Below are 21,692 nucleotides of genomic sequence, written 5' to 3' on the forward strand. Positions count from 1 at the left end.
AAATTCCATGATTCATTATTTGCCTATAACACCCAGTGCACCGTGCAATACGTGCCCTCCTTACTACCCATCACGGGGCTATCCCAATCCCCCATCCTCCTCCCCTCTGAAGCCCTCAGTTTGTTTCCCAGAGTCCACAGTGTCTCATGGTTCATTCCCCATTCTGTTTACCCCGCCTTCCTTCTTCTGTTTCTTCTCTTACCGATCTTCCTACTTCTTATGTTCCATAGATGGGCGAAACCATATGATGATTGTCTTTCTCTGCGTGACTGATCTCGGCCTACCTGGCATTTGTGTGCTGCTGTGCCATTCATGAAATGTTTTACGGTTAATCTTCAATCACAGCCTTGTGAGGGAGATGATCTTTTCCTCACTCGAGAGACCGGGAAACTGGAACTCTGACCTGTAACTTGATCAGAACAGAAGTAGAGCTGGGACCCACGCCCTGTCTTGGATGCTGTCGAGCGCTGTTGTTCCTTCCCAGCTCCTGATTGCAGAGCAGCCAAAGCAAGCGTTTATGTCTTTTAAACGTGTGCATATGTCAGAGCAGGGCTGCGCTATCTATACCCCGTGTAGACTTCTCTCTGCAAGGACGGTCAGTGCTGAGTGTAATTGAGAATAAGAAATAATGCAATGGACATGAAGGTTATGCTAACAAGACGAGGACAAATCCCCTCCCCCCCCCACCGCAAATGAACAAGCTCCTACCATATTCTCTGCACTGTGCTGACAGCTATCATCTAAGATGGGTGTGAGGGTCAGAGCTGGAAGAGGGGAAGAGTTAGGTCCCTGCCTTTTTTTTTTTTTTAAACCCTTAGAGTAAAATGCATAGTATCCACTCAGCTATAACCACACTAAAGGAATGTGAGTCTCTCGTCCTCCTCCTTTCTCTCAGTCTGCCCCTTTCACCTTCCAGGCTTTCCTTGCGTAAGAAGGTGGGTGGGGAGGGAAAAAAAAATAAAGAATGAGAGACAGAGATTGACAGGAGGATCAGGCCAAAGCATGGACATGCTGAACCAAAGCTAAGGCCTGGAGTGATGTCTCAAACTCCAGAGATGCTTCCGCTACCGTGTTAACGGGGGAACGTACCCGGTAGACTAATTTTGAAGGCCTGTGTGTTTTACGGAAAAATGTATTGAGAGAATAAGGTGGTATTGATTCACATTATCCCTGGAGAGTTTTTATAAGAGAAGTGAGTCAGTCAAACCATTCCTCAAATGACCTTTGAAATTCTAAGGCAGAGAAGGCTACTTCTAATTAAATGTTCAATGCTTGTTGTAACTTGTGTATTAATCTTATGTCAGATTTGTGATGCAGTATATTTTGTACATATGTATAGAATATGTTGGAGTCCCTTGAGCAATCATAGGGGGTTGAAACGTATGTACATTTAAAAATCATTTCATGGCTGAGGTAGTGTAACAAGGTATATACCCTTCGAGAAGACCCACGTATTTTCTGAATTTGATTTCATTGATCAGTAAAAAGGAGGGGTTGTGGGAGCCAGGCTCTCAAAATCTCTGAGCCATGGAACCTCATTTTGTTATTTTGAGTGATTACGAGATTTTGTTGCAGCTCTGTTTTTACAAGATTTTATTTTGTCTAGAATGTATAGGAAGGCAAGGTGAGGTTTTGGAACAGAACCCTTAATTACAACATTATTCTTAAGGGAACAATGGGATCCACTTTATAGTGCTAATTTGAGAAGTATTGTTGTGGCAAAGATCAGGGCTGCTGACATCACGTTTACTTAATTAATCCCACTTTAGGCATTTGTCGTGGACTCGTGTGCTGGATACGCACGGTGGGATGGCTCTTTCAGTCTGTAGATGGGCTAATAGTAACAACTACTTCACAGGGTTGTCGAGAGCAAGGTTTAGTCAAATTAATACATAGAAGGCGTTAAGGAAAGTGCGTGGCACAGAGTAACTGCTCAATAAATGGTGGCTGGGGTGTCATTGTCATCATGGTTATTGATCCTTACAGCAACCCGTGATATGAGGTAGATTTTAGATCCTTCCTGTCGTACACATGAGGATCAAGTGTGCAGGTTACTACAGAGAGCTGGCAGGGCAGGCTAGCCTTCTGACGCTGAGTCACGAAGCATACAGTGACCCACACAGGGACCCTTTTATAAAACAGCAATCTCATATTATAGCTCTACTTTTTACTTTATTGGCTCTGATTTATCAGTAACAATGCTCTATGCTTGTGTGGAAAATTTCAACTACATCAGTATTTTTTTTTTAAGTGCCAGGTAGCACATCATGGGTATGCTTTAATCCCAAATGTGTTATTTTAAAAAGGGTATTCATATATGCTCCCTATGCATAAAAATGTCTAAAGTAGATTCCTAAGAAATTCCTAACAGTGGTTCCCTCTGGGGGATGGGACTTGTGGTTACAAAGAATAGGTTGATTTTTACTTTTTCTTTTATACCCTTATATAATGTTTGAACTTTTTTGTCATGAATTTTCTTTTATAAATTAAAAAGAAAAACTTAAGAAAAGGGCAAGGAAAGTATCCTAGTCCATTTGGGCTGGTATTTTAACAAAGTACCGCAGACTGGGTGGTTTGTTATTACGGGAAATTTATTTCTCATGGCTCTGGAGGCTGGAAGTCTGAGACTAGGGTAAGACTGTGGTCAGGTAAGGGTCCTCTTTTGGGAGGAAGACTTCTTGTATCCTCACGTGGTGGAAGGGGCTAGGCTACTGTGTGGAATCCCCTTTAGAAAAGTACCAATCCCATTCATGAGGCCTCCACCCTTGTTGTGTAATCACCTCCCAAAGCCCCACCTCCTAACACCGCTTGGGGCATTAGGATTCCACGTGTGAATTTTGGAAGGACACATTCAGATTGTAGCAGAGGGGGAGAAAAGTACAACCACCACCCAGCGCTAGAACAGTGTCTCCCAAACCCAGAAGATCCCCTCCTCCCACTCAAAAGGCTTTGAGAAAGGAAACACAGCACACTAGGTCCTGAGCTTGGAGAGTCACAATACATGTCAGTATACTAAAGATTGTGAAAAGCCACCATAAAGAAACCTATATAGAATATTCTTCTTAACCTTTGTTATACCTTTTAACATCCTGCAGAGTTCTATTTCATGGCATATTCGTTTTGGAACTGGTAAAAAAAACTTAAGAAAAGGTAACCTAGCGTTAGGTCAACTACAAATGGAAAAAAGGTGACTAGTTCTTCAGGAATTGTGGGTGACAGAGCTGGTGGTATGGTGTGATGAGACTGGGTCTTAGATTCAAGCAAACCTGAGCCCAAATCCTGGGTCTTCCATTCCCTAGCTGGGTGAGCCCTTGCCAGGTTACCTAACCTCTGAGTCTCAGTATGCTCACATGTGAGAGAGGAGGAAGGATACCTCCCTCCTAAAGGCATTTCAGGATTAAATGAGAGAAGAACCTGGTCCGTGGTTGGTACTAATACGGGTTGATTCCCTCCTCCTCACCCTGGGCTCCATCTCTCCATCTCCTTCTACTGAAATACAGACAAGTTGCTGAAGGATCACTCCATTTATGAAAGGCTTCATTTCAGGATTTAGCAGAGGCCGGGCTATCACGTAACAAGTTCTTGCATCTTCAATGGGAAGCCATTTCTAAAATCTTGATTTCTGGGTACCTATTTCAAGAATGTGTCTCTTGTATAAGGGAAGGTTCACCGGCTCTGGGAGACAGTGGAGAATCCTGTTTCTCTAAAAGTTAGAGCCTAAAAGATAGAGAAATTCATTGTCTAAATCACACCCGGGTTTGCCTTGCTCCAGGCCTTCCTAGGCCCTGCACCAAGGTTGCCCCTTGCTCTCATTTCCTGTACTAGTGGTGCGTGCGTGTGTGTGTGTGTGTGTGTGTGTGTTAGTGTTAATGCTCACACACAGCGGAAACAAATTGCAGAGTTAAATATAAAAGTATGTGCACTAAAGCATTGCCTTTTCAAAGTAACCTTTGCACAAAGCTCTTGGAATCTAATTACCCAAGTGTTATTTGCCTCCCCCAAAATACCCGCGCCTGTGCAGATTGTGTTTAAAGTTCAGGAAGTATTAACAAAAGGAATCAGAAGCAAGATCTCAGGCACAGCCTCTGAAGAATCTCCGTGTCTGTGCCTGGCCTCTCCCTCCTCCTGGGTGTGCCCGCCTGGGAAGGCCAGTGAGTAACCTGCACATTTTTTTTTTTTCCCCATCTTGGCCCTTCCCACCCAGACGAGAGGACGGAGTGGCAGACAGGCAGGCAGACGGCGGTGAGTCCTGTTCAAGCATGCACGGAGCATACCTCTACCTGCACCCAGGGCCTGGACCCCTCGCCACCCCTACCCCACCCCAGGAGGAGCCAGAGTCCCTGCGAGGGTCCGGAGGGGGCCTCTGCTCCCAATGGTAAGGGCTGCCAGCAGCAGGAACACTTCATTCATTTTATTTGCTTTGGTGTTGGCTTTTCTTTTCAGTTGTGTTTAGATGGGGAGTTTCCGATGGAATTAAAGGTGTTTTGTTTGGTTGATTGGTTAGTTCTCAGTGGTCCCAAGACAAAGAAATGTCTTCCCCCAGCAGGGTTTATTAGAACTTGTAACCTGATAGCCTGGCCTTGAAACAAAACTTAACATACTAATTACTTCTGGTTAGTACAGTTTACCCTTTGGCCCTCTTTGAAAAAAAAAAAAAAAGACTTTATTTACCAGCTAGGTTTTGAAGGAGGAAAAGTGAAGGATTGTGGCCATTTTAATACATGGGCACCTCTGACTAATTGAAAAGTAGCTTGTTACTATAGCTTTAAAATAGACCCAAGATGACGTTTTGTCTCAAAACGAGCAAACAGAAAAACCCTTTTAAAAAGATTTCAGTGTTGAATGAAAGACGCTAGCAGAGGGGTTTGCATAAAAGAGTTGCAAGATAAGTTGGTCTGATTAAATATATATGAACATGGAAGTATTGAAGCAAACCGTAGTGCTCTGGGAAGAAGGAAGTCAGATGTTCGATGTGGGATTCATGTGGTATTTAAGGGAGAAAACTGAGATCTTTGTATAGTGTGTTGAGACTTCTTTGAGGGGAGCGTTGGAAGGCAAATGGAGCAGGCTGGGAAGCAGGTTTTCTGCGTGGGGCTGGTGCCAAGGACTTCTCCCTCAATTGCTGTGGGTGAGAGTAATTCAGAGTAATCAAGTGCTGCATTGTTAACAGGCTTCTGAGTTTCAAATATTTATTCTAAACACAAGCCGTTGAGTGCACTGAATGTGAAGGAATAAAGCTGCTCCCTCTGGTTCCTGGCCTGGCCCAAACTTTAATACCTGGGGAGAGTTCAGGAAAAAGGTTGTAGGAAAGATAAAGCTATGTGTAATGTGAATTTGATACTACCCTATTAGAGTATATTTGCGATGGCCCCGTTCCTTGAACAGCCACAAGGAATTACACTGTGGTTACATTAGAGTGTGAAGATGCTGAGCTAAGGGGTTTCCTAGGAGCAGGGGAGAAGCTGCCACAGAAATTGCCCAGAGCCAAGGCACTCCCACGACACGTGTTAAAGTTTGCCCTGTGCCCGGATGGCCCTGCAGGTGCAGCAGGGGTTCGTCCTGGGCTCCGTGGTGCGGGCAACGTAAGGACTACTCTAGGAGCAGCAGCCCGTGCTTCACATAGCTAGCTTTTTAGAGCAGCAGTAAAAAATAGCCCTAAAAAGTAGCGTACCAAGAAGGGTATGAAGTTGTGGGGGGTGTGTGTGTGCGCGCACGCGTGTTGAAGTGGGGAGGAGCACAAGAAGGGTGAAGATCCCCTTCTCAGATTGCACACCCCTCTTCTGACATTCTGTCTTTTTCTGAAAAGAAATCCCTAATTCTTCCATCAGTGTCACTGTCAATGTCCCTGTGGTGATAATACCAGTAGCTTGCTTTCTTAGCGCTTTGGTTTCCCTTTCGCTAATTAATCAAAAGCATAGTCTTACTGCAGCCCAATCAGCCAGCTCATTAAAAGACCATCCGAGGGGCGCCTGGGTGGCACAGCGGTTAAGCATCTGCCTTCAGCTCAGGGCGTGATCCCAGCGTTATGGGATCGAGCCCCACATCAGGCTCCTCCGCTATGAGCCTTCTTCTTCCTCTCCCACTCCCCCTGCTTGTGTTCCCTCTCTCGCTGGCTGTCTCTATCTCTGTCGAATAAATAAATAAATAAAATCTTTAAAAAAAAAAAAAATAAAATAAAAGACCATCCGAGAATGCCACTTACTTTTTTGCCGAGTGAGCAGAAGATGGGGGTGGGATCCCTTATGGTGATTTCACTTGGAGATGCGCAGTTTCTATTTTGTGACTCTCTTCAGTTGTGGTTGAAAAGCAAACGGATGCCACTCTGAGCCGCCCGTGGAGTGAACAGCCCTGGAAGCAGTTCCAGCCTTTGTGAGCATTTGCAGTTTGGTTACTACGCATTCAGGTAGAAAACATCAGGCTCCCGTGGGGCGCCTGGGTGGCGCAGTCGGTTAAGCGTCCGTCCGACTCTTGGTTTCAGCTCAGGGCCATGAGATCAAAACCGCTTGTCGGGCTCCACACTCAGCGGGGAGTCTGCTAGAGACTTTCTTTCTGCCTGGCCACTTGTGGTCTCTCTTTTTCTCACTCAAATAAATAAATCTTTAAAAAAACCAACAAAAATATCACTAGTGCTACAACACCTGCTTGTCTCCCGTCTCCCAGATTCAGTGCTCCGTGCTTGGGAGCGGAAGACAGTTTAGAGGAGAGTGGGCAGTGTTCCCTCCTATTGACGGCCTGTTTCACACATTTTTATTTATTTTTTATTTTTTTATTTTTTTAAAGATTTTATTTATTTATTCGACAGAGATAGAGACAGCCAGCGAGAGAGGGAACATAAGCAGGGGGAGTGGGAGAGGAAGAAGCAGGCTCACAGCGGAGGAGCCTGATGTGGGGCTCGATCCCATAACGCCGGGATCACGCCCTGAGCCGAAGGCAGACGCACAACCGCTGTGCCACCCAGGCGCCCCAGTTTCACACATTTTTAGAACTTTATAGATTTTATTCTCAAACTAAATTAGATGCAGTATCTTCTTGAATTTGGCTTTTCCGAAGCATCTTTATGGTGAATGTAGCATTTCTTTTCATTTCATTGTTTTTCACCCACTCCTCTTGCTTAGTCTTCTGAGCAGTGATACCAAGCAGAGTAAAAACTGGCCATATAAATGGGAACCATATATGCACTTGAGACAACCTTATGTGTGGGCAGCATGAGCTTTCTCCGTCCATCCCCCATGTCCCTTCCAAAGAGCCTCCAGGCACGACCCAGCCCTGGCCACTTGTCTGCCATCCTGTGTTTCTGGTTGCTGGAATTCTTTTCCCTACCACTCTCTGGTGTCCCCAAAACTCACAAGTAGGTGTTTAGAGAATTTGAGTAGAACTAACCCAAAGGTCGTAGTAATTTTTCTAAAAACCAGAAAGCAACACCTCAGTGGTAGGGATGCTGTGCTAACTCCTGCTGCATCCCAGCCAGGCTCCGTACATCTTAGGGCGTGGGTCAGGGACACAGTTGTGGATTCAGCCACCGTCCTTTTACTGCACTTCCTAGGGGAGCACAGTCAAGCACGGGTGAGTGAAGCAGCCGGCAGCCAGAATATAATTAGCCTCAGCCTATAATCTTCAGTAAGCGCCCGTTTCCTGCTCCGCGGGGCTCTTTACTGGCCCAGTGTGTTATCTTTTTCCTGCAATATTTCTTACACTTTGGTGCTCCTCGTGAGAATGCTGTGGAGCCCTTTGCAGGATGTAGCCCTGAGGATCGTTTGGTCACGTTTATCTGTAGGCACATCCTATGCCGAGAAGAGACATCACAGGGAGACTCGCCTTCAACAAGTCCTCATAAGGACGGCATGTCATCCACATCATCTTTAAAAACCCTAAATGGATAATATGAACTAGTGCTGAGGAGCCATAGACTTCTTTTGCTTTCCTTTGAGACTGAGGTCTTGAGGAATAAGTAAGGTGTGCGTATGCAGGCAGGAATAGAAATGCGGAATATCAGACGAAACTTCACCCTGGGGAGTGTATGACTTTTTGATGTTAGGGGAAAACTTTGGCCCACACTTACAAGTCCCGTTTGGCTTAAGGCAGCCTTTTCTCCCTTTGGTTGTATAATAGACTTTGAAGCTTGTCTCTTGTGATGACTTTGTAGTTCCCCTTATCTGGAGGTAGGGTGTGTTTACCCAGACCCTGAACCTGGGCTAGGCCTTGTCACTTACTCTGGTGAGTAGAATGTGCAGAAGTGAAAGTGTGCATATGTACCATCCCCAGCATAGGTCGTAGGTGGCCTCACACCGGTCTCCTGGCTCACCTAGAGTCCAGCCCGGTCACCTTATGGACGCCCCTGGACTCAGTTGCTGTGGTCCAGAGACCCTTGTCTCTCCAGTGGATAGGGATCTAATAGCAGATATGTGAGTGAGGATATCCTAGACCAGCCAGCTGACCTGACCCATGAGTGGGCCCAGCAGAGATCACACAAAGTGACCCGAGACTCAGGAGCAGTCATGAGCGCCTGTTGTTTTAAGCTCCTGAGTTTGGGAATGGTTTGTGATGCTAACAACTAATGGATTCATGTGCTCACCTGGAGATGGTACCTCTGTGTTCACTTTTTGGTCTGTTAACATCATCACAGGTGCTTAGTGCAGCTCAGCATAAGAAATTCAGTCAGCGCTTAGAGGGGTTCTGTTAGATGGGGGGCATTTACAGTTCTTGTGATCGTCAGCATTACTTTGAGACCTTTTTAACAACACAGGTCAGGATACGTGGGTGGCTCAGTCGGTTAAGCCGCTGCCGTCAGTTCAGGTAATGATGCCAGGGTCCTGGATCGAGCCCCACATCGGGCTCCCTGCTCAGCGGGGAGTCGTCTTCTCCCTCTCCCTCGGCCTGCAGCTCCCCCTGCTTGTGCTCACTTGCTGTCTTTCAAATAAATAAATAAAATCTTTAAAACAAAAAACCCCAACACATGTCTGGGTCTTATGTCAGATTATTCAACCAAATATCTATATATGGGGACTGGGAATCTGTAATTTAGAAGGCTCTAATGATTGCCTGGGATTGAAAACCAACAAGCTAGTGATCTTGTTGGTCTTGTCCATTACTGAAAGATGCAGGGATTCCAGTTCCTCTGTACTTAGGCAGGCAACACTCCAGTGGTTCAGAGTTCCTTACTGATTTGATACACTTCAAGCCACATAAGTAAACTTTGTGATCAACTTTGGGCAATTACACTGACCTGATCTTAGATGGCAAAAATTCACAGGTGCAGATAGATGGCTGTATGTTACTATTGTATCCCCTGAGATTTAGAACATGGCAGGGACTGCATGAATAAGTCTTTGGCTTTGGGGATATAATAGAACTCTGCTTTGAGGACCTTATAGTCCAATGGGGGGAAATATCAGAATTCTGTTACTTGTTACATATTAAGAAAACAAAGCAAACATGGTTTTGACCCTTAAACTACAGGTGAATTTTTACTATAGTGGCTGTATCAGTTGTTGCAACAATAACACTACATTACAAAAACCACAAAAGCTCAGTAGCATATAACAGTGTGTTTTTATTAATTCCTCTTTCTGCAGGTTAGGGTGGGGAGAATCCACTGACCTTGGCTTGGCTTAATTGGGGGTGGCTTTATTCAACATGTCCCTCAACCTTTCCCTGGGATCAACTATTAGCTTGGGCACATTCTTCTCATGGTGATTGCAGACATAAAAAGAAAAAAAAAGCATAAGCCACAATGAGCAAGCTCATTTCAAGCTTCTGATTATGTCTTTAATCTGTTAACATCTGTTGGTCAAAGCAGGTCACATGGGCAAATCCATTGTCAAAGGCCAGGGAAATATAGATTCGCAGAGAGAAACTGCAAAGTCAGGTGAAGTCATTTCTTTAGATCACACATGTTTGCTACCATCATTTCTTAGGCAAAAAGAAACCAGTTTCCGTCTAGTTGAATCATTTGGGACCTTTTCCTAAATCTTAGCCCAGTGTTGCAGTGGTTAAAAGAGATTTGGGTGAATATCCCTTTCTGATGGCCCATCTCTCCCTGGATTGCTTGGTGAAAGACGTGCCTCTGGTTAAGATCGGAAACTAGTGTTCTTAAATATGATTGAGCTGCTCAAGTATTCTCCAGGGCAGAAACTATGTTTTACAGTGTTACTAAGAATAACAACTAGTACGGTTAACATTGAACAGTTCGGATTTGAACTGCAGAAGTCCACATAGACATGGGTTTTTTACAGTACTGTGAATGTATTTTCTCTTCCTTATGATTTTTTTTTTTTAAGGTTTTGTTTATTTATTTGAGAGTGAGAGAGAGCTACAAGTAGGGGGAGGGGCAGAAGGAGAGGGAGAAGCAGACTCCCCACTGAGCAGGGAGCTCCACATGAGGCTCCATCCCAAGACCCTGGGATCATGACCGGAGCTGAAGGCAGACACTCAACCAACTGAGCCACCCAGGCGCCCCTCTTCCTTATGATTTTCTTAAGGAAAGATTTCTTACTTATATGGTTTTCTTGAGGGAAGATCTCTTACTGTTAATGTTATCAATAAGGCTTCTGGTCGACAGTTGGCTATTAGTGGTTACGTTTTGGGGAGTCAAAAGTTACATGTGGATTTTCAACTCTGTGGGGTGTTGGCTCCCCTAACTCCCAGGTTGTTCGAGGGTCAGCTGTACTTTATGCCAGGCCACTCATGTGTAGGCATTGCTGTTGATCGTTCTGTGTCTTTATATCTACCGAGTGTATCAGACTTACCTCTGAGGAAACTGAGGACAAAAGATTATGTAACTTCCACGAAATCACATTTACTGGCCATCCGAGATTAGCAACCTGTCCTGTGGTTTTTCCACTTTTGCTCGGCAGTCTGATCGATGCTGTCTTGTTTCACAAAAAGCGAATGAGGATATCGTTACCGAATGAGTTTAGCTTCCTAAGAAACCCCTCCCTCCTTGTACTTATGCTCCATGGGAATAAAGAAGTCCAGCAGGAAGGTGTTCAGTTCTGTAAGATTTCTGCACTACAGTGTTAGGGAAAGTAAGCTAGATTGGAAGTCCTTTCTAAATTCTTTCTTAAGGTTTCTTTGTTACTGTCGCGACCACAGATGTAAATTGGGGTGGGGACTGTTGAGATAACAGTCCTCAGAGGGTCCTTGTGACTGTGCTTCTTCTATGTGTTTTGTGAGCCCTCACCTGCCACCGCTGTTGCCTGGTGATTGTTCAGCAAGTGCCTGCAGTGGTTTCTCTGACAAGCAGTGCTCTTTCTATTTTATGTGGAAAGCCGACTTGATTAAAAAACTCATTCAAATTAATGCTTTGTAGGAGGCATGATATGATTGGAACAGGCATTTCTAGTGGTGTTCTTGTCGGATTAGCACATGCAAACAATCAGATAAGTGGCCCAGACCATGTAGAGTCTGTTACAATTAATTTACGAGCTGGTTATCTTGCATAGGTTGTTTCCATTCTGGTGATGGCTTTGCTGAGAGCCTCATGTGTCTCCCCAAGAACACTAATGCTGCATAATCTGTTGTGGTTTGAGCAATGGTTTAATATCCTACTCCTCCTCTTGCTCATTGCCAAGGGCCACATCTGCATTGTTTACCACTGACAACCTAGGACCCAGCGCAAGAGAATCTAAATAAATAGATATTGGGTGAATGCACGAGTGAGTGGATGCTAGGACTGCGATATCCAGTGCCCAGGACAAATGTAAGGTTCTTCCCAGGTGATTCTGCCCCCAACAAGGGGCAGCGAAGGGTTAATGTTCTCTCTCAGAGCTGGAGGGATTTGGATATGGATCTCAGCAGAGCTGCTTGAATCACATTCTTTCTGCTACTATAGCAACAGGTTGAGAATTCTGCAGGCTTTGTCGCCTGCCTCCTGCCTACGTTGGAAATGCCTGTGTGCAGGCGACTTCATTGTCTGGGGGACAACTGTTCCTGTGATGTTTCAATGAAGCAGCTTCTTTGCAGAGACAAAGAGGCCAACACAAAGCAGGGGCTAAGAATCATGGAAAGGGAGAGAGAGATCTTGTTTTGATTGGAGGGACATTTCCAATCTTTTGTCTCCTGAAGAGGTGTGAAGTGGGGAAGGATTTGAGGTTTAGTGGTATTCAACAGTATCTCTTCCTCCCTTCTTCCTGAGACCTCTCTTGTGAAAGACACCCCCTGGCAGCTTTTGGAAACCTTTCCCTTACCGTCTTTGCTTAACAAATAGGGTGGTGGTGAAGCTCTTGGATTATTGCCCATGTTGTGTTCACTTCTCAGTTTGGAGAAGCCGGAGTGGACCGGAATGGAGGTTTTCCCCTCTGTATTCACCAGTCCTTCTAATCAACTCTGGATCTTTGTTGTGTACTGAGAAGGCAAGCTAACGGAGACGAAGAAATGGAGGTGTTAGTCTTGGTGTAGCAGTGTTGTAAAGAGAGGAATGAGATGGGGAAGCTGCTGAGGAAAGTTGCTTAGGCGGTATTAGCTCGCCAGGAGCTGTCACAGGCATTTAGAAACTGCCAGGCCTGTGAACTCAGGGCTGCTTCTCAGGTGTGGTTAAGCTTAGAGTTTAGGGCTCATTGTAGTTCTTCTTGGGCTAATGGGTGAAGTCAGTAGACCTTAGATATCACTTTGAATTGATTGGATCACATTGCCACAACAGTACTGTTTTCACATTGCATGCAGACAGCGAAATCTGCCTGGTTCCCTCTTTGTTCCTGGTTTACAAAAACATTTTGGTCAGAAATACCTGAACATATCCAGCCATTCTGCAGAAGCAGCACTGAGTTCTTTTATTAAAAGTTCCATTTTCGGGGTGCCTGGGTGGCTCATTTGGTTAAACACCTGACTCTTGGTTTCTGCTCAGGTCATGATCTTGAGGTGGTGAGATCCAGGCATTGGGCTCTGCGCTGAGCTTGGATTCTCCCTCTCCCTCCCTATCTGCATCTGCCCCCGCCATCACCCCCAGCCTGCTCGCTCACACGTGTGCACTCTCTATCTCTCAAATAAATAAATAAATCTTACACAAAAATATAAAAGTTCACCTTTAAATATCTTTTATCCCCAACCCACTACATACCATTTGAATATGGGATAAGCCCTACGTCTATGTCTCAAGAGTTCCCTGAGCTCTTCTTTTTAAGTCTGGCGTGGCCACCGAAACTTCTGTTCTTGTGGTGTAGTCCTAAGGGCTTTAGGCTGGGAGCCAGCAGCCCTGGGGGTCTAGTCCTAGACCTTTAACCAAATGAGCCACCCAGGCACCCCTAAAGGTCTAGTGACCTTGGGCAGCTCATATGGGGATTCTTTTTTTTTTTTTTTTAAAGATTTTATTTATTTATTCGACAGAGATAGAGACAGCCAGCGAGAGAGGGAACACAAGCAGGGGGAGTGGGAGAGGAAGAAGCAGGCTCATAGCAGAGGAGCCTGATGTGGGGCTCGATCCCATAACGCCGGGATCACGCCCTGAGCTGAAGGCAGACGCTTAACCGCTGTGCCACCCAGGCGCCCCTCATATGGGGATTCTTAATTCCATTGCATGTGGATGAATTGCTAACATTTCATTCACATCTCTCCTACACACACAAAAAGTGGTACTCCAGTTGTTTGAAAAGTAGAAAAAAGCCTTTGCTTTATTGAAGATCTTATAATTTGTAGCTCCCTTAACTCCTACTCATACTTCAGGTCTCCACTTCAGTGTCACTTCCTCAGGGAAGCCTTCCCTGACCTCCCCCCCCAAGCCCTCCCCACCCTTGCCCCGGGGTAGAGCAGAACTCCTGGCTTTTGCTCCCTACTAAGTCTGTTCTTTTATTTCATCACACTTAGCACAGCTTGTAATGATCTATTTCTTGGTGGGGGGGGGGTTGTTTGTTGGATTGTTTTTTTGTTTGTTTGGTTTTTTTCCAATTTTCTCTCTCATTCTGAGACTGAGGACTCTGGGAGGCAAGCACCCAAGTCTATGTTATTCAGCATTGACTCTGCATAGGAGCTCCTCAGTAAGCATTTGTTGAAGGCTCAACGGTGCTGCATTAGGCTTTCTGGAGGGTACAAAGATGATAACAGGACATTCTCTGCCCTTAAGGATCTTCAGATTTACTTATCCTGTTTTTCTTCTCTACCATCCACCCCACACCCAAAATATGCTGCAAGAAATGAAAACAAAAAACCCTGGATTCTTGTCATTGATCTGATCATGAGATCAGATCTTAACTTTCCTTGATTGGATTGATTAGTCTTTTGTGACAGAACCCATGAACTAAAGCAAGGTCCTGGAAGGAGGTTATAGAGGATAGTATACAGAATGAAAGTGGTGGACCAAAAAAAAAAAAAAAAAAAGGAAAAATGGAAAGAGAGAGGGAGGGAGAAATGAGGACAAGATAGCAAGAAGAACATTGAAATCATGGGGTTCTATCTTTTTAATTAATTTGTCCATAAGTGTCCTTTTTTTGACTGATGGGCTTCATAAGCAAGGACATGTTTCTGAAACAGAATTCTTACCTTAAGTGTTGAGTAATGGAAACACAAAAGGTTTGCAACCAAAAGGTGATTATAAGCACACAAAAAGTTGACAGGGCTCCAGAAATCTCTTTGCTTTACAAACCAGAAGGATACCAGTTTTCAAGAGGATTGGTAGGTTCCTGTAAACCAGTACAGTTATGATCAGTACAAGCATTTCCACTAGGAAACCAGAGCTAGCCATTGCACATTTAAGCAGCAAGCCTCGACTAGATGCTGCCGGGAGGGAAAAGCAAGAATTCCTTGGGTTGGAGGTGTGATGGATACTCACTCATCAACCAGGTACAGGAGGCATGGGGGGGAGTTGAAATTAGAATTAGAATTAGAAAATACAACTCCTTCTGGTCTCACTGAGTGTGCAGTTTGTAGGGGGAATGACTTAGGGGAGATTTACTGATTACGTTTCTGTAGAGAGCATGAACTCTCTAGCTTCAACAAATCTTCAATTTATCTTGAGAACAGGTGGAGGTAGAGAGTCCAGACAGTTGAGATAAGGTGAAGTTTCTCTTCTGGCTCCTCTCCTTAGAGAGTTCAGCTTTCGCGGCAAAGGACAGCCTTTGCCCACATTGTTGTCGCAGCCTCCCTTTCTCACCAAACCCACAAACACAGAGGGTGTTGGTAGCCTGCCTTTGTGCTTGGTCCCCTTGAGAGCTTAAGCCCCAGCCAGACTATATCCCTCCCAAAGCCATTCCAGGAAGAAAAGAATGACTAAAACAATCACATAATCTCTCTTCTTTATGAGGAGGAAGGAATTTTAGCCAAGAATGCAAGGTGTGCCTGTGGGCTTTGCGCCCACACTGCACAAATCCTACACACACCCACACCCACACACACGTGTGTCCATTCTGCTTCTCACTTCGTTAGGCAGACACAGTATGGTATGCCATGTTGGCCAAAGACCAGGAAATAACTGTGTTGGGTTGACAAGTAGCCAAGCCGTCAGGCTCATGTGTCTCACTGGACAATGTTAATTGACCCCTCCTTCATTTACAAAGATATACTTAACAAAGATAGTATGTGGGAACGTGGTGTTTTCCTTTCTGATATCCCCTTCCGAGTTAGTTCCAGAGAAGGTCTGCTCCAAGCAGTCTCTTGGTTTCCTAGGAATTTGCCCCTTTCTAGCACATTCACACAACTCTTTACAAAGCAAATCCCTTTGTTTTCAGTGGCAAAGCTTGTCTTAAATCTCAGCTCTGCCACTTCCTACCTGTACAGCTTGGGCATGTTATTTAACCTCTCTGTGCCTCATTTACTTTGGCTTTATATGGCGTCAATAAGAATGTCTCTCTCATAGAGCCTAGTTTGTGGGAAGCAAACAAGATCATCTAAGAAAAGTTTTGTTTGCATAGTGCCTGGCACATAGTGTGAATTTAAAAGTTGTTAGTGTTTTAGGGGCGCCTGGGTAGCGCAGTCGTTAAAGCGTCTGCCTTCGGCTCAGGGCGTGATCCCGGCGTGCCGGGATCGAGTCCCACATCGGGCTCCTCTGCTGGGAGCCTGCTTCTTCCTCTCTCACTCCCCTGCTGTGTTCCCTCTCTCGCTGGCTGTCTCTCTGTCACATAAATAAATAAAATCTTAAAAAAAAAAAAATAAATAAAAGTTGTTAGTGTTTTAATCCGATAAAGAGATTTCAGCCTTTTTTCTTCTTCGTTGCCCCTCCTGAGTTAGAAACACCCCTTGACATTTTGTACTTCTCAATATCAGGGTTCTATTCCAGTGTGGGGAGAGGAGAGCAGAGCAGAGATGACTGGGCAGGAATGGGGGTAATGGAGACCTGTGACCTTGTTCTTTACTCCCTCCTATCCCATTGCTCTTTCCACTGTACCATACTGGTCTGTACCTGTCGATGGCGGGATACAAAACTAGGTGCAGTGCAAGTGCAGTGCACAAAGCAATGCGGATTCAGCTGTGTCTTCCAGGAAGTGATAATCTAAATTCCGGGCCCCCTTTTACCTGTTCTCCAAGTCTGCAACATGTCTTGTTGTTAGCTCAAATCCTACCATGTGAACTAATGTCCAACACAATAAGCATTCTAGGGATACCAGTGGTACCAGTATATTTGCTCATGGAAGACAGCAGTAGTCATTGAACCATTTGGCACTTAGAGGAAAACACTTGTAAGAAGTCAAAGAGCAGGTCGAGTATCAAACTTTCTCAGCTGTCCAATCGCTCAGGACTCAAGGGCTTGAGAGGGAGGAATGTGAATCACTGGTCCTGGAAAGAAGGTGCAGGAGAAAGGAAACAGGTGTGCCCCTGTCCAGCTCCTCCGTGAAAGAGTGGTCATTATAATGCCACTGAATAGCATGGCCAGAACCCTGAGCTGCCATAGCCCTGGTCTCCTGACCACACAGTACAGGGGATGATCAAACATTCGATAACATATATAAAGCACATGACTTTAAGTGCTGGCATAAAGTAAATACTCAAGAATGTTAGCCATGATTAGCTCATGAATAACCCCTGGCCATTCTGCAGTTGGATGCCAATTCTGCTTCCCAGTTCAACATAACTTAAACGTCACCACTTGCGACTGATGCTATCAGCTGCTCACGCGTTGACCACAATTAGTGGGAAGCAAGTACCCTGTCTGTCTGCAGCTCTGGTTAGAAACTTGACAGTTTGTAAGTTGTAATTAAATGAGCTATTTTGGGGGTTCAGAGATACTGTTCTGTCGTTACCGTAGATGGTGAGAAAGAGCATCTCTGGGGATGACTGCAGGATGGCACTGTACATATTTTTATCTTTAACATGAATTCATATTTTATTATTTTTTTCATTTGTCTCATCAAAGCAATGTCTTAATTCATTTGGTGAAAGCGGGGTGCGTTTCATTGCTATTTTTCACAATAGAAAAGTGGAAGAGTGGGTATAAATTAATAGAGTTTTAAACACTAGACAAATTCAGGGTTATCTGATCCAACCCCCTCACTCTCTAGATGTGGAAATCGAGGCCCAAGGGTGTTAAATGAATTCTCTGAGTGGCAGAGGGACAGGTCTTCCAGGCCTAATTCAGGGTCCTCTATGTGTGGTCTTTTTGTTTATTGCCCTTCCAAAGTAACCATGGACATCAAATGATTTGAGAGCCATTGTTTTTGAAATGTAAGGGTGGTCATCTGCATGGAGGATTCTCAAACAAGATAATGACACCTTTGACCCAGTCTCTTCCGGTCTTTGGCACATTATCCCTGACTGGCCATAGGAAATACACATCTATTATGCAAAAGAGGCAATGATGACAGAATGAACAGTTCCTATTTTTCCCCTCTGAAGGAGAACTCCTCCACTAACTGTATGCTCTTAGATACACCGTCATGATCGAAACAGATTCAGACCTCTGAACTCCATACCTGGTCCAGAGGATTGACTGAAGGAGTATTTCATCATCTATTAAATATCCATCCTCTATGGAACCTCATCCTCTAGCTCTGTAATTCAAAGAAAAGGTTAGATCTGCAGAGCACAAGACCTGGATATTTATGAATAGATTTTCTCAAGGATGATGGGTTAAGTGATTTTTAATTTTTTTAACTAAGCAAAATTTTAAGATATATGTAGATAAAACAAGAAGGTATAGAGAAAATATTTAGAGAAAATATGCATTCAAGATATAATAGCAATTATTCAAAACCAAGATTCAGCAAATTATAGAATTATCCAGACTAGACTAAGTTTTTTTCTTGATCTATAGATTATCTTCTTAGCAGTTCACTTGCAACATTTGGTATTTCCTTCTTTGTTTAAAGTGAGTAATTACTTATTTATCAAGCAACTGCTATGTGTCAGACACTATAATGATGCTTTTCTTGAGATCTCATTTAATACACATAGTACCATGAGGTAGGTGTAATTTTTCTCATTTTATCAATAAGGACACTAAGAGGCCATGGTAACCAGGGGTCAAGGTAACCAGATTTTTTGGGTGTTTGATGACCTATTTCTGTTCCCACGGAAGTAGGGCAGAGTAAGGTTTTGGGCAAATGCCAAGGAAAGATTGTTAACCCCGTTGCTGAACCAAACAAAGCTTCACTATCAGAAGACCAGCCAATTCTGCCTGGCTAGCACCATCCTAGAAACCCGCCCTCTGAATTTTGAAGATGCAGCCTATTAAAGCAGCCATTCTGCCCCGATCCTCCCGCAGGCCCTTAGCGTATATGTCTGTGGGTAAAAGATGAATCTGGTTTCCTTTGAGAACTTCTGTTTCCTCCATCAGTTCTTTCCATTTTCTCTGCACCAGCAGCTACCCTTTGTTCATGGGCCCCTTCATGGGCATTGCTACGGATGGATTCAGAATTAGAACATGGGTGTCTGGGTCTCCTCTGACACCAACAGGCGGCTCTGTGCATAAATGCTCCAACGTTAGTACTTGGACCCTATGATTGTGTTTTGTTCTTAGAATCCTTTTAAAAATAATTTCTGGGTCTGAGCTGGATTGCCTAAATCCAGAGACATTGCAAGTCTTGTCATTCACTAATGGTGATGCCTAAAATCTGTAAACTTTTTTTATGAAGTCCCTTCAGAACCAGTTTGCACTGGACAGACAAAAGCCATTCTCCTTCCTTAGTCACAAGAGTAAAAGCTAAAGATACAATAGCTTCAGATACAGTATTTCATTTATCAGCCCCACCCATCAGAAAGACCGTTAGTCCCTTCTTATGTAGAAGGAAATGGAGACTCAAGTAGACTGTCTTGTGTTCAAGATCACATACCAGGAAGTGTCAGAGTACAGATTTCTCTAACTCTGAAACCCACGCTATGTTTTTTTAAGAAGGAAATATACTTAAAGAAATTTACCCACCAGGTTTGACTCTGAGTTTTGAATGTTTTAGAGAAATCAAACCCAGTCAACTTCAGGGAATGATTTGCCACCGCTAAGGTCATGCTGAAGAAAACACCACAGTTTCTAAAACATTTCCAAAAGGTGTAATCCAGAAATGCCTGATGTTACAATTGCATCAGTGCAATATGACTTGCCAGCTCAGACTCATTCGGAGCTATAGTTTCTGTTTGTTTTTAAAAATCTCTCTTGTTAACGTTGGTCTGTGCTCTTAATTTTGTGAAACATGAAGGGCCTGAGCACGTGATTATTGAGATGATTCCCCAAACACCCTTCCCATTATAACAGCGTTTCTACAGATTGTCACCCCTTTCCCCCACGCTGCCTATTCAGGATAATTTAATTTTTAGAAGTGCTCCTTATTTAAATAATACTCTACACAACGACGTATTGTTTGCTCTTCCACTTAAATTATCAGTACTCGTTATTATAGCCATCAGCAAAGAAGGGTAGTAATTATCATGCTTAGGCACAGCTGCAGAGCTGTCTTTGCTGGATACTTTGTTAAGGGGTTAATGCTCTATTGTACCTTTTTATTGTCCGCTTTATTGGAGAATGTGCAGTTTTAGCTAGATTTCCCCTTCTTCATTTCCCTATAGGAGCCAATGAGTTGAAAATGACATTGTTTTTCTTAATGTGAGTGTCATGGCACAACCAGCCCTGGGATGTCAGAAAGCTATCATAGTTTTTTTAAATCATACTTCAGTCATGAAAGGATGAGGACTGAGTTTCAAGAAGGTGAGATTTCTTGTTTGCACAGTGTGACTAGTCAAGCTGTACTTTTGTGTTTAGTGCCATATATAAAAATAGATGAGGTCACTATAGGGAGAGTGAATGCAGGATTCAGTAGGATTCTTTGGTTGTAAGCAACAGAAATAGACTCTGGCTAATTAGGCATTTTTTTAGAAGGAGAGTTTATTGGAAGGAGATGGAGGGGTAAGGGGAAGGGTGTGCTCGCAGAATTGAAGGAAAAACAGAAATCAAGCTGAAAAGCCATACTCAGAAGGGGGGGTAGAACAGAATTTGGGCCTCTGGCAAGGACTTTCAGATGGTTTCTTCTAGTGCTGTCAACCATTTTCAGTTTCATTTTCATTCCAACAACTGAGCCACCCAGGTGCCCCTAAAAAATGCATTTTAAACAAGACTCGAAAAGTACTAACTATAAAGGAAAAAATGGGTAAATTAGACTACATTAAAATTAAGACTGTTTACCAGTAGATACTATTACGAGAGTTAAAAGCAAGCTACATCATGAGAGGAGATACTTGCAGTGGATTTATCTGATAGGGAACTCGTATCCAGAATATATAAGGAACACATCCACTCTAAAACAGCAGACCACCCAATGGACAAAAGCCTTGAAAAGGTGCTTGGAAAAGACCTATACCCAAATAACCAGCAGGTGTACAACTTCATAATAATAAATCTTTAAAAAATAAATAAAATGAAAATGACAGACAATATCAGGTGTTGGTGAGGATTTAGAGTCAGCAGAACTCTCAAACACTGCAGATGGGAGGGTAAGTTGGTATGATCAACTTCACATACCCAGTGACATAACAATTCCATACCTGGTTACGTACCCAAGAAAAACGCACGCATATTATGTACCAAAAGGTGTGTTCACAGAGCATTAACTACGGTTAATGAAATCTGAAATCCATCAACTGTCCATCAACACCAGAATAGATAAATCAGTCACATCACATCCACACACTTCAGCATAGAAAATGCAGTATGACATAGAAATGTAAATTAACACTCCACGTGCAACAAAGTGAATGAATCTCACCAGTATAAAGAGGACATACTATATAATTTCATTTATATAAAGTTCAGTAATAAATTAATATATGGTGTGAAGAGTCAGGATAGCAGATACCCTGGGGGAGCAGGGGTGCAGTTAGTAACTAGAATGGGGGGCACTAAGGGGTCTTCTGGGGTGCTGATCATGTTCTGTCTCTGGATCTGGGTGTGAATTATCCAAGTGTCTTCGTTTTGTAAAAATCATTCAACTTTATTTAAAAAAATTTTTTTTTTTCAAGCTGTCTACATTGATGCTTTATTTGAGACCGTTCTTCTGAGTTTGGGGATTCTTTCTTGCATAAAATGAGTGAGGACTCAAAGCAGGGAGGAAATAAAAAAGGTAATTGTCAGAAAGTCACAGTTTGGGGCACTGGGTGGCTCAGTTGGTTAAGCTTCTGCCTTCGGCTCAGATCATGATCCCAGGGTCCTGGGGTCTAGTCCTGCATCGGGCTCCCCGCTCAGAGGGAAGCCTACTTCTCCCTTTCCTCCCTGCTTGTGTGCATGCTCTCTCTCTCTCTCTCTCTCAAGTAAATAAATAAAATCTTTAAAAAAAAAGTCACAGTTTATT

General features: G+C 43.8%; 1 protein-coding gene across 2 annotated transcripts in view; it reads left to right on the top strand.

Annotated features, from left to right (window-relative positions):
• The window catches only part of STON2 (stonin 2), a 150,750-nt gene that overhangs the window by 87,027 nt on the left and 42,031 nt on the right, over positions 1 to 21,692 (top strand). Inside the window, exon 5 of one of the 2 annotated variants that reach the window (XM_040641587.1) lies at positions 4,205 to 4,375. The exons of the other annotated variant lie outside the window; for it this stretch is intronic. Within the exon in view, the coding sequence (XP_040497521.1) occupies positions 4,205 to 4,375 (171 nt within the window). The remainder of the gene's footprint in view (positions 1 to 4,204; positions 4,376 to 21,692) is intronic. 2 annotated transcript variants of the gene reach the window in all.

This window comes from Ursus maritimus, unplaced genomic scaffold (assembly GCF_017311325.1).
Source record: "Ursus maritimus isolate PB19 unplaced genomic scaffold, ASM1731132v1 scaffold_25, whole genome shotgun sequence".
Lineage (NCBI taxonomy): Eukaryota > Metazoa > Chordata > Mammalia > Carnivora > Ursidae > Ursus > Ursus maritimus.